Source organism: Cryptotermes secundus, unplaced genomic scaffold, assembly GCF_002891405.2.
Source record: "Cryptotermes secundus unplaced genomic scaffold, Csec_1.0 scaffold215, whole genome shotgun sequence".
Lineage (NCBI taxonomy): Eukaryota > Metazoa > Arthropoda > Insecta > Blattodea > Kalotermitidae > Cryptotermes > Cryptotermes secundus.
In genome coordinates, this window is record NW_019743150.1 from 1230433 (window position 1) to 1243403 (window position 12971).

Genomic DNA, 12971 nt, shown 5'->3' on the forward strand with positions numbered 1-12971 from the left:
CTGGAAATTTCTCATGTCAGATTACAGAGCATCGTGTACACCTTGAACCCACCGAGTATTTTCAATGACGTGAGTATGGCGAAAATGAATTTAATCTGTGGCGCGTGTGTTGTTTTTTATTTGTGTTGCCATGATTTCTAGGTTATGTACATAGCTGTTAAATGTTTGGTCATTCGAATGTTCATTTCTAATTATGGAATGCCTAGATAATTTTACCGTGCAAAATGTCAGAAATAAAACAACTCGCCAAGATCGAAGTAATTTTTAATAATCTACGTGAACATCCAAGTTGTCCACATGGTATCTTTATTGTATATTTTGTTCTTATGACATATTCTGCAACTGTATTGCATTTCTAGTACTGCCTATACGTGATATATTATATGTATGTATTTATTTCGTCTCTATAGATCATTGTTACATGATATAGGACAAGTCAGTTACTGTACCTTGGCTGATAACAATAATAGAATAAAGTTACAGTACTTCAAATTGTTTACAGTAGATTACAATAGTTAAGATTTCACATAGTGTGAGGTGGAATCAATATTAGGTCCACTCGGCACGTCGGCTTCCATATGTGCTATTGTGCCTGTACTGGTGATAATGTTTATGGAGAATGTGATGGAATGAGGATTGGCAGGGGAAACCGAAGTACTCAGGGAAAACCTGCCCCAGCGCCATTTTGTCCATCACAAATCCCACTTTACTAGACTGCAGTGGTGGGAAGCCAGCGACTAACCGCTTAAGCTATGGCGCGGCCTTTGAGATAATACTGGTGAGTTTGGTGATAGCACTGGTATAACGTTTCACTGTAGACTCTACACTGCAACATCTCATTACATCGGTTCTCCCTTCTTGGTGCAGCTTCTTGGCGTCTGCAATCTCTCCAAAATAGCCCATTCAGGTATATCTCCGACTGTGTTATCTTGGTTGCTAGAAGAAAGAAAGGAAAACTGTGTAGTAGGGATTCCCAAAACCGATTATTCATGAATTGTGTGATTATAATTGATTATTGTTTGTCTCACACGAGAGAAACTCATCCACTTTATAAAAACAATGATCGAGTAGGTAAGTTTTCAGAGCGTTTTTGAACTTATATAGTACCGGTATTTCTTTAATATATCGTGGCAGATGATTTAGCAGTCAAAATCCTACATTGTTAAAGTTGTTCTTGCATAGACTTGTATTACATGGGACAGTGTGCAAGTCATCTTTTTTCCTTGTGTTGTATGAGTGTAATCCTGAGTTGGTTGTGAATTCATTAGAATTGGATTTTATGTATATTAGAGTTTCGTATATGTACAAAGATGGTAGAGGTAATATACGTAACAATTTGAAAATTAGTTTACAACTAGTTGTTTTTGGTACCTGGGTCATAGCTCTTATAGCTCTCGTCTGTAATTTAAAGATCAATTTTGCATTTACTGAGTTGCCCAAGAATACTATTACTATTACTTGTTCCACATGATGGATGTGTATCAATTACTGAGTATAGGTTAGCTGAAATATTGAAGGGGAAGAGGTCCAGTCCCCAGTCGGTGGTTTTGGCATGTTTGATTGGTGCTGTGTTAGTTGGAATGAAAGCACAATAGACCACTGTAGGTCGCGGTGCAAGGGCCAAGAAGGCCCACCCCTTATACATTCATTCGTTCATTCATAGTTGGAATAAGATCTGACCAATGTATTTATATTTACTGATAATTTTGTCAGACTTCTGTAATATGAAAGCAAGTACATTGATTCTTAAATGATAACACACTATGAAACTGAGACAAAACACTTGCAAATCTTTGTAATTGATATCTTCCATTCTCATATTTAACTGCTGATAATGGTTTTTCCTTTCAGGACCAATGTTACTCTTCAAACGTGTTGTCGATGGTGAAGAGAAAAATTTCTTTGCATGTTCAGCATGCCGAGATCGTAAGGATTGCAATTTCTTTCTGCGGGCTGATGAGAAAGTGACACCAAATAAGAAGAATGCTTGGGATTTGGAGCGAGAAAGAATTATTCCTAAAATTAATCATCCTAGACTTTATAAAAAGTTTGAGATGTTACTTGAGAAATCTCCAGAACAGCGGGCTTTCTGTCATACATGCAACAGTCTTCTCTTATCCAGCGAGACTACAAAGAAGCATGTTGGACATGATGTAATACTTGGTATTTCAGAACACCTGTTAACACATCCAACAGAGGTAATGGGATTGTCTCACATGAACCAGATTTTCTTAAATCATATATTGCCAAATATCTAACACTCTTCTGGTTATTAGAGTACTTATTTTCTACCTTAATTTTCCCAAATTTGATTTTGAAGCCCATATTAGAAAAAGACATTAAGTTATTGCTTAAATCATCAGTGCAGACACTGTCACATCCTACAGAAGTTATGTTTCATAGAAGAAGAATCATGAGTCACTTTTATTTTCTGGAATCAGTGATTGTAAACAAAATTGTGAATTGAGCTGGCTGAGGCTAGAATACAAAGTGGGACCGTTCCAGTTAAGCATATGAATATTACTGTCATTGAGTGATTCATACCATGTTTAATGTTGCTGTTTCAGCTTTAATCTTTATAAAGTGAAATGAACTGAGTATATGACCATAAATGGTGGATAGAAATCTGGTGGTCATCATTTAGGCCACAATAATACCCTAGAATTTGTCTTACAAGACTGAAGCAAACCACATAACACTTCAGATCTTCCACTGACCTGCCCAAGTTCAAACTGGGTATCCTGGAATACAAGCTACACAATTCTGTCATTATTCTGTTATGTTCCAGCTACTTAAACCTTTGGAGAGTGCCAAGAAAGAGGCACAGTATTTGTTCTCATCTCATGCTACCAGGACCATTGTGAATATAGCGCGTGGCTTGGGAGCCATGAAAGTGTTATGCTTGGGTGCTCCACGTGTTCATGAACTGGTGTGTTCGGAGATGTCATCAGACCTAGATAGCTTGCTGCTGGATATAGACTCTAGATTTGTGAGTTTGGTGCCTAGGAAATTATCTTTCTTTGTAATTTATTTTTCAGTATCTTACATCATTTAATATTGTGACATGATTACATAGTCCGTTACCAGGCAATGGCTGGGTAAACTTGTTAACAATACCCAGTCCATTACTAGGCAATGGATATGCATGTAACAATAGACAAACTGTCAGAAGCGTTGTTTTGTGTGAGACCTGTACCAAAGTTATATAAGGAGAAGAGAGTTGAAGTTGAACGAGTCATGAGTTAGTTGAGAGACAACCACCACCTGGTAAGGAACATGAATGTGGAAACAGAGGAGTGCCTGTCATTGGGAGCCATTACTATCAGCAGCCAGTGAAGACATACAAGACATAGTATGAGCTGTAGTGAGAAGTAGAGTGCATGAATTAGTGAGAGCGTTGTGATTACTTGTAGTTACAATTTGTATGAGACCAATAAATCCAAACCCTGTGTCTTCTCACATGACAATATTTTATCTGTATGATCCTAGCTGACATTTAGCAATGTTGCTATCCTGTTATATCATGGAGGCTACAGAGTTTTCAAGATATTGTATTTCAGCATCCTGTTGTATTGAGACATTATCCTATTTTACTAACTTATCCATCAATAATACAATTTTAAAAAGACATTAGGAATATGTTGTTCACTAAAAATGAATTTTAATAGTATGACAGTTAAAATCAATAATATGCCCATAGGCTATTATGTTAGCATATAAATTTACACATTAAAAGTGTGTGAACATTCACTTTTAAATGTGTAAATTTATATGCTAACATACTGTAATAGCCTACGGGCATATTATTGATTTTAACTCTCATAGTATTAAAATGCATTTTTAGTAAACAACATATTCCTAATGTCCTTTTAAAGTTGTATTAGTGATGGATATGTTAGTAAAATACAGAGTTTTCAAGTTGTTTGTCAGAGAGATCAGATGTTGCAAGTGGTGATACTAGCAGGCATACAAATATATTTTGCTAGCATGTCACTTGTGGTAAATAAGTTATAAAGTGAAAAATTCATGAACAAAACAAGAGGTATTGTCCAGTCAAACATCGACTGGTGGATGACTGCACTACTTGGTACTATATTAGTAAATAATACAGTAATTAATAGTTAATGAAGCAGGTCTCTGGCTATAAGGTCACTATTTCTCCACCTTATGTAGTTCTTGTCTTCCTTCACAATTCACACAGATTAGAGTCCACCATAATGTGACACAACAGTAAATATCATACGTTGATATTTGTTAAAAACCGTTATCTTCTATAGAAATATATTAATATGTGTCCGTTTTTTTGTTTTCCAGCATCAGTTCAACCCCCCTTCACGCTTCTGTTGGTTCAACTTATTCAATAATTATTTTTTTTCTCAAGAAAAGGGCGCACTTGTTTTAACTGAATTCCTGCAGCATGATAATGGGCGTGGCATTGTGGTAGTGATGGATCCTCCATTTGGAGGCAGAGTAGAGCCTTTAGCCAAGACTATTCAAGAAATCATGCGACTACACAGAAAACTCTGCCCTGACATTCACGCAGATATGTTAGGTATGATTACCATTAATATTGAAGTTTTTACAAGATATGTTTGGAGAATGATTGCCGCTGTGGCCTAGTGGTCAGAGTTCCTGGCTACAGATCCAGAGATCCTGGTTCGATTCCCAGTGCTACCAGATTTTCTGAGAAGTAATGGGTCTGGAACGGGGTCCACCCAGCCTCATGAGGATAATTGAGGAACTATTTCAATGAAATAGCAGCTCCGGTCTAGAACACCGAGATTAACGACCGTGGGAATCCGTTGTGCTGACCACGTGACACCCTCTATCCCAAAAAGTTGGCACTAACTTCGCCGACAAGTGGCGGTTGCTTGGTCGGTATAGTTTCGCTTGCAGACTACAGGCCACAGAGTTTCTAATGTTTCGAGAATTAATTTTGGACCAGATTACCTTAACACAGAAAAATTATTTGGATTGATAAGTGATAACACAGTCCCATCAGCTGACAGGTTGATATTTCCCATCAAATGAAGGGCTGTTTCCATTGTGTATATAAATATTATTTATTCCTGTACATGTCACTTCAGTTTGTTGAAGCCTGAAAGAGTCAAAATGTACATCAGTTATCAGTTGTCACTCTCTTGTTCTCTTCCATTTCTGTTTCAAGTGTAATAAGTTCAAAATCAAGTTTTCATGGAAAAGTGACTGCCCAGCAGGTAAAATCCCAATAAGTGGGAACAGCAGTGAATGTGTAAAGATCGTTATCTTTAACCTGTTCCAATAGTTTTTTCTTAAGCCTGGAAGAGGCCAAGAGTATGGAAACAAATTAATATTCTTGCTGTTGTTTATGGGTGGTACTTAATGAATATATTTTGAGCCAAGTTTGCCCAAATGTAATTGTAACTGGATGGGAAACCACCATTCTTTGGTGGGGATTGGAAACTAAAATTACTCGTATTCATATATGTATTCATATATTCAGGTACATGTATGTCATCTAAGAAGCTGAGGATGGGCAAGACAAAAGTTGCACCTTTTTTTTATTATTATTCCTTGCCACACCTCATTTCACTGCCCTACAATATGTCCTGCTAGTGTTGCTTCTACCTAGTAAGACTATACATCTGCCGTGATGGTATCATTTATGTTAAGGAACTAAATATACAAGGGTGGGGTAACCTCCAATGGCATGACATTCATACAGCATTTCATGGAAATCTGTCAGCTGATTAGTACAGTATTTTGGGTGAGGGGCAGAAACTGGCACTCAAAACACTTTGTTTTCATAAGAAAATTGATATTAAGTTGTGGAAATTGCAGGACAGTCATTGAAAGCTGACAGGTTTAACTTTCACCGCCTTGCTATTGGATAACTAATGACCAACCACCTTATTTGAATCATAGAATAGGTTAAACAAATTACAGTGTGTTTCTGTTATATATTATTTTGCAGTTCTGTGGATTTTCCCATATTTTATGGAACCACAGGTCTTAGCGAGCTGTCCAGATTTTACCATGCTGGATTATAAAGTGGATTATGACAACCATCCTTTATTTGCCTCAGGTAATTATAACTGTTCAAGGAAACTGAACTGTGAACTGCTTTTGGAATTGGTATATGTTCCTGTTTCTTTTTGTTCCATAACAGAGAAGGGCTGTATGGTTTAGTTAAAAGAAAAAAAAAAGCTTGGATATTATCTCAAAACAGGCCATGACTGACTCCAAAATCTCTACTGTTCCACTTGTCATGTTATTCTGTGTTCTATAACATCTGCAGTTAGAACAGAACAGTATGATTAAAGTGTCTTAAGAATATGTAAGTAAATAAATAAAATGATTACATCTCATAAACATGTTTCAAACAATATCTCCTGGTAACTTTAAACTTATTATTAAATTCAGGCTCATGTAGTTTTCATTAAATTTCATGCATTTTTCATACACTGATGTTGTAGTTACTTCACATTTTTCTCATTAACTACATGGACATAATGTAATACACTCATCTCTCGATTATCCGGGATAATGGTGGGGATGGAAATCACGATTAATCGAAAACCCGGTTAAGACAAATTTTATTAAAAGTAGTACTGTAATACTGTACCTTCATAATACTATAGGCCTACCTGTATTTAAATTTATTCAACTTCATTTTTATGTCATCTCATGGCCTATTTAATACTTTTTTTACATTACACTGAAGTATGAATTAGTTATTTCAATCACAGTGCTCAACAACATCCAACACTTAACACTTAAAAAATTTAATATCGTCGTTTCCTTTTTCGCGGCATTTTCCTCTTTACGGATATCCGTACGAAGCCTACGTAATATTAGCTTGTCACTTAATAAACTGTCCTCTTCACTCTCAAGATAGTCTAGTAAGGATTCCAAATGATTAAGAGTAGAACTGTCCACCTCTTCCTCATTCTCACTTTTGTTTTTTCAAATCTCAAAGAGTTTGTTCTCCAATACTGTATTGCATTGCTAATTGTTTAACTACACCTCTTTTTCCCAACTGATTGATAATTTCAAGTTTCTGTTGAATACTTAACACAACACGCTTCCTTTTACACCCTGACATTTTGCTAACACACTTAAAGATCGATACAAAGAGACTAACTGGGGCGATGTATCTCTCTTTGAAACTTTCCACAAATCCTTGCATTCTTTCACCCCTACCCTAGAACATTGTGTTAGCNATTTGTATATGGCTTCACACACACACACACGCACAAATACTGTAGGATAATTATTTCTCAGGATACTTCCTAACAAACCTTATATCTCTTGTGTCTATGGATACTCATCCTTCAGTTTCTTGATTCTTGTATTTAATAAAGGTAGTTGCTTAAATTAAAAAGTCAGAACCTCCTTTTTCTACTCCCAGCAAATGTTGCTTAACCTTTTGACAGGGGATGGGAAAAAGCCAGCATGTTAGTCTAAACAAGCTGAGTAATGCTTTCAGACCAGCCTAAGGGTATATATTAAGACTACAACAAAACATACTAAAACTGTGTTATTTCTTTGTGCACTTATAAATATAATTTAATTATTAAGATTAGGTTCTTCTGGAATGTGATGCCATGTAGTGCTGTAGAAAGTTACCAACATTTGAGAGGAACCTGCTTGCACCATATTCAGGGCAGAAGAGGAAGATGATGCCACAAGGTTCCTTCACAACATTCATAACTATCTACCAACCTATACTGCATCACATCCCCTTAGATGGTAATTTTATTAATACTTGTTGTCCATGTGACAACTGTGCCAGTGCATGGACTAGCTCAGCAAAGCCAGTGTCACATTGTTTACAGTATGAATCCCGTTAGTTAGTTAGTTAGTTAGTTAGAGAGGGTGGGTTGCCCCATGCACCGCGACCAGTTTGATCTATTGTGCTTCCCTCTATGATATTCTACCAGTCTCTATACCCTACCGATAAATGGTGCGTACCATCAGTCCCGCCGAGCAAGCGAGTTCGGCCACTTGCTTAGCGGTGTCTNGAGTCATGAGGTGGGAACGTTACCTCTAGACTACGGAGGCCGCTATGAATCCCGTTACTGTGAAGTTTAAATCTGGCCACCAGTGGCACAGCAGCAAGAGACTTGAAAGCAGCCGATAAAGTCAGTTGTTTGTTTCTCATTGAGCAGGTCCTAAAGGCCGCAAACACGGATCTCCAGTGCGAATATTTACAAATGCAAATCCAAAGGATGTGCCACTCCCTGAAGAAGAAGGCTATCAATACTGTGAGATCTGTCAGCGATGGGTTAGTCAAGAAAATCGCCACTGTGCACAGTGCAATGAATGCTCTTCCAAGGTGAGTCATAGGTGTTCTGTTGTTTAATAATATAACAGTGTTACAGCCAAGTTTTTCATTGCACCTAAGCAATATTCGATTGTGAGCATACATCAGCATTGCATTTAGGTATACCTTCATGTAAGAGTAGATAGTTCATGTCTGTAGTACATCTACAGATTTTTACTTAAACGTTTTTCCATATTGTGAACGTTATTTGTTCTGAAAATGATATAGAATTTATTTCTTCACCCAGTGAAGTGGGGCATGCAGTAGTGTAGGTGGTTGAGGCACTATGCTACAAGCTGGAAGATTACGGTTTCATTTGGCGATGAGGTAATTGGATTTGTTAATTGACCTAATCCATCCACCTGCACTTTGGCTCTGGGGTTGACTCAGCCTCTAAAAGAAGTAAGTACCAGGAATTTGCCTGGGGGGTGAAGGGCGGCCAGCACATAAGGCTGATAACCTTACCGCCATCTGTGAGCTGATTGTCTAGAAAATGTAGTAGCCTCAACATGTCACAGTCCTATGGAACCTTCACGGCCTGTTACAGGGATAGCTTTACCTTTACCCTCTGAAGTATACAAGTTACTATATATACCACTTGTTTTAACATTAAGAACCCATATGTTTTGTTCACAGTGAGTATTTACAGAACATTTCAACTAATTGGTCTTTGTACTGTATATGCAGTATGTTTTCTGTAAGGTAGGAACTGAATATTGAAATATTATTTAGATGAATTTCAGATTTCAAAGGGATAACAAGATTCAGGAAAAATAATATATGTGAATTCTGAGTTATATCTGTAATGTGATTAGTTTTGCAACAGCAGAATTGTATCTGCAGGAAATGAGTGTCACGGCCAATTAAATACACCTTGTGCACAACTGCAAAGAATGTAGATTCTAAAGAGTTCTAACAATGGTGGATGACACACAGAATTACTGGGTTTTTTAACTTTTTCCATCATACGGAATTCTAGGTAATAGAGGACACGATGTTTTGGAAACTGGATCTGTTTCCATTTTCAGGTGAGAAAGGAAGACACCTACTCAGTTGGGCCCCTTAGAAAGAGGTCCAGTGATTGAGATTAGCTCTTTCAAAGGGGCCCAACTGAGTAGGTGTCTTCATTTATCACCTGAAAATGGAAACAGATCCAGTTTCCAAAACATCGTGTCCTCTATTACCTAGAATTCCGTATGATGGAAAAAGTTAAAAAACCCAGTAATTCTGTGTGTCATCCACCATTGTTAGAACTCTTTAGAATCTACATTCTTTGCAGTTGTGCACAAGNTGGACGTACATATATTCATTGTAATGAATGTATGAGGTGTGTCAAACCATCGTGGAAGCATTGTACCACTTGTAACCGCTGCTGTTTGCCAAGTCATGTGTGTGGAGAGTTTGTTCCATCACAGTTATGTTTTAATTGTGAACAACCTGGACATAAGAAACGAGATTGCCCTACCTTCAGCTTTGATGCTCCTATTCCCATCAAGAAGGTCTGTAATATTTTTCATATAGTGCTATTATCAAAATGTTCACTTGATTTTGTTATCTCATGATGAAAATGATAGCACAGTTTTCATGAAACAACTAATGACCCAAGTAATCTACTAACTGACAAAACTTCATAATGACACAAATAATAACAGTTACCTCACAAATTATGTTGGACATTGTTCAGTGTCTGGCATGTAATTTCTTTCCTTTAGGCTCTCCAAGCGAAGTTATGTGTAAGTTTCTCATTTCTTCCATGTTTGTAGCATTTTCCACCCATATAATTTGCCTTTGTTTACTATTATAATACAGAGCTACTATAAATGATTCATTCGTTCTTAAAACGCTATATTTTCCAAAGCAATATATGTACAAATATGAATATATATAAAATGAACCGTGAACTCACCAAGTTTTCTTCACACTCTACAAATGTTCTATATGTGCGCCTTGGGTCACACGACACACGTCCAGGCGGTAGTCGAGCTCGTTCCACACATTTTGTAGCATCATCCTGTCAGTGGTCATCACTGCAGCACTGATGTGTTCCCTCAGCTTTGCTAGTGTTCTTGGCAGTGGGGGTACGTAAACATGATCCTTAATGTACCCCCAAAGGAAGAAGTCACAAGGCGTTAGATCAGGTGATCTGGGGGGGCCAAGTGAACAGAGCTATGTCATCCTCACCGACACGCCCAATCCAGCGTGTCCTTAAATTGCCGATACCACCGCAAAATGCTCTGTTTACATGGTGGTTCTTTTCTGTGCTCTCTTTTGAATGCACGTTGCACTGCTATAACAGATGAACATCTCGCATATTCCAACAAACAAAAACTCTTTTCTTGCTTTGTCGACATTTTGTAAAGGCACTGAACTCGTGCTGCCAACTGGTGCACACAATACAAACTTTGTGAGTTACAGTTCTTTTTATATATCAATCATATTTGTACATATAATACTTTGGAAAATACAGCATTTTAAAAACGAATGAATCATTTATAGTAGCCCTGTATTAGAGGAAATGTATAAATTATGAACTTTCTCATTCTGTAATGCTCTTTCTTTTCAAACACCTTCATTTTGAGATCTTCCCTTAAAGTGAGATGTTAGCTTTCACATCCATACTTATATGTAAATTTACCCTTGTACTTCGGGTGAATGTATGGCGAATGGAGGCATAGGTGCACATGTTGCGAACCTCAGCAGTAGTTGGAGGTGATTGGTGAGCTTCATCCCAACCGTTTTACTTCCATGGAAAGAGGCTATTGCATGATTTGGATAGGAGGCTGGATGTGCCCCACAGCTGGTCTAGACATTATAGAGATGAGAGACATATCTTTCCCTTGCTGGGAAAGAAACCAAAAACCCTTGGTAGTCCAGACCATAGCCTAGTAACTATACTAACTGAGCTCTCCCAGCTCCCATAAAACTTTTATCTTTCTTCCTCTCCTCCTTTTACCCTTCCTGAAATATTATTTATGTTTTAGAGTTTATTTACATCTCTTGTTAATATACAGTCTCACATGATTTCTTTTATCTCTGCAGATTGAGTCTGCTCCACATTGTAAGAGACAAAAACACACATGGAATGACAATATTGATGAAGATGAGAAGCAAATATTTATAAATGTGTCAAGTAAGAAACAGAAGGTGGAGAATGCAAATAGTAAGAAATCAAGAGCAAATATGAAGAAGAAGAAAAAAAGAAAATCTAGAATAAACTTAAGTATGAGAACAAAGTTGCAACTGTAATTAGTATGTCTCTCACCACAGAGTTTCTCAGCCTCTTACATGGAAATATAGTTCAGTATCTCACAGCATACCAATCCTGCATTCCTGTATGTTTGTATTTGTTGTATCTCTCCTCATCTTCATCCACTAGCATCATTTCTGTTTTATATGGGTCCGTGGATGAAAAGTCTCCAACCTATATTTTCATGCCACAGTTGTTCCCTTCTAATACCTGGGTGAACCATCTTGCTCTTTGCCTCCTGGGGGTATATTTCTCTTACGTTTTAATTCTAATGTCCTCATCAGTATCCTTGTTCTATCCACTTTTTTTTCCATTGCCAAACAATTATAATCTTTTCTCTTCTAATTCTGTTAACAAATTTCGAATTGTAATTCCTTTCCTAAGATTTCATTTCTAATTGTCTTTTTTCCCTGAGTATTTCTTGAAAATTAATATTTGTGTCTATGTATGCATAAACTGTATTCAAGTTAATCTTTATATTTTGCTTTTCATTTATGTTTTTTTTTTCTGTGATAGAATGATTTAACACATTAACAGTAATTTCAGAATGAATAAGTGACAAGAGTGGCAGACCTGGAACACTTAGATTAAAAATGGCTATTCTGGAAGATGAAGTATATAACAAATATAAGAAAGTATGAAAAGTATTGAGGCAACAACAGTTTAAAGCAGAAAACAGCAGCACAGGCCAATGGGGTGACAGAACAGGGTTGAGCATTATTTTATATTATTTAATGAACTGAATTTGTATGAACATATTGTAATTGAGAATGTCATAAACACTTGACTTAATATGATGGCACACTGATTGTGACAACCTCCTGTGTCATATGATTGCAGAAATATTGGTGAAACTTCATGAAGTCCAAAGCATATAATATTAAGTTTAAATCCTTGTATATAAGATACAAAACATTTTTGTATGTTGTTATTCACTATGCACTATGAAAAATTCTAATTTAAGTAAATTTCAGATGTACATGTAATTGAAAAATAAAATTGATATTAAATGAATAATTTTCATTTTTTGATGAAGCAATCTGAACCCTTTCCTACTAAGGCAGCGTCTACACGAGTGCACAGAATGTGTCCGTTGTAACGAACGTACTTTATGACGGAAGTTGCTGAGGACATAATACAGTTGCAGAATGTGGTGCATAGGTTTTTGTCTGCAATGAAGCCAGAAGAAAGCATAGCATTCGCCTGTCTTGTTTGTTTCTATGACAGACGTCACAACGGACGCATTTTGTGCACTCATGTAGATGCTGCCTAAACTGGACCCCTTTCTGGTTCTGTTGAGGCACATCCATGAATTTTACCTAAAGGAGATAGAAGGTATCTTGCAGTCTGAAATAGCTCACATGAAGTAATACCCCAGCTTCAGGTTGAAAGGTTGATATAAAATAGAATACGTATTAT

The 12971-nt window shown here is 36.9% G+C and overlaps 1 protein-coding gene across 4 annotated transcripts; it reads left to right on the forward strand.

Annotated features, from left to right (window-relative positions):
* Positions 1 to 2: 2 nt before the first annotated feature.
* LOC111873823 (rRNA N6-adenosine-methyltransferase ZCCHC4) lies at positions 3 to 12566 on the forward strand. 4 transcript variants are annotated; one of them, XM_023868811.2, is made up of 8 exons: positions 3 to 69; positions 1852 to 2198; positions 2789 to 2989; positions 4315 to 4552; positions 5954 to 6064; positions 8151 to 8317; positions 9595 to 9804; positions 11345 to 12566. In XM_023868811.2, exons 2-8 carry the CDS (start codon positions 1857 to 1859, stop codon positions 11549 to 11551), a joined length of 1476 nt encoding a protein of 491 aa, XP_023724579.1. In that variant the 5' UTR covers positions 3 to 69; positions 1852 to 1856; the 3' UTR covers positions 11552 to 12566. The 4 variants fall into 4 exon arrangements, with proteins under 4 accessions (XP_023724579.1, XP_023724577.1, XP_023724580.1 ...); XM_023868809.2 differs by lacking the exon at positions 3 to 69 and adding an exon at positions 79 to 300; XM_033755221.1 differs by lacking the exon at positions 3 to 69 and adding an exon at positions 366 to 385.
* Positions 12567 to 12971: the final 405 nt, after the last annotated feature.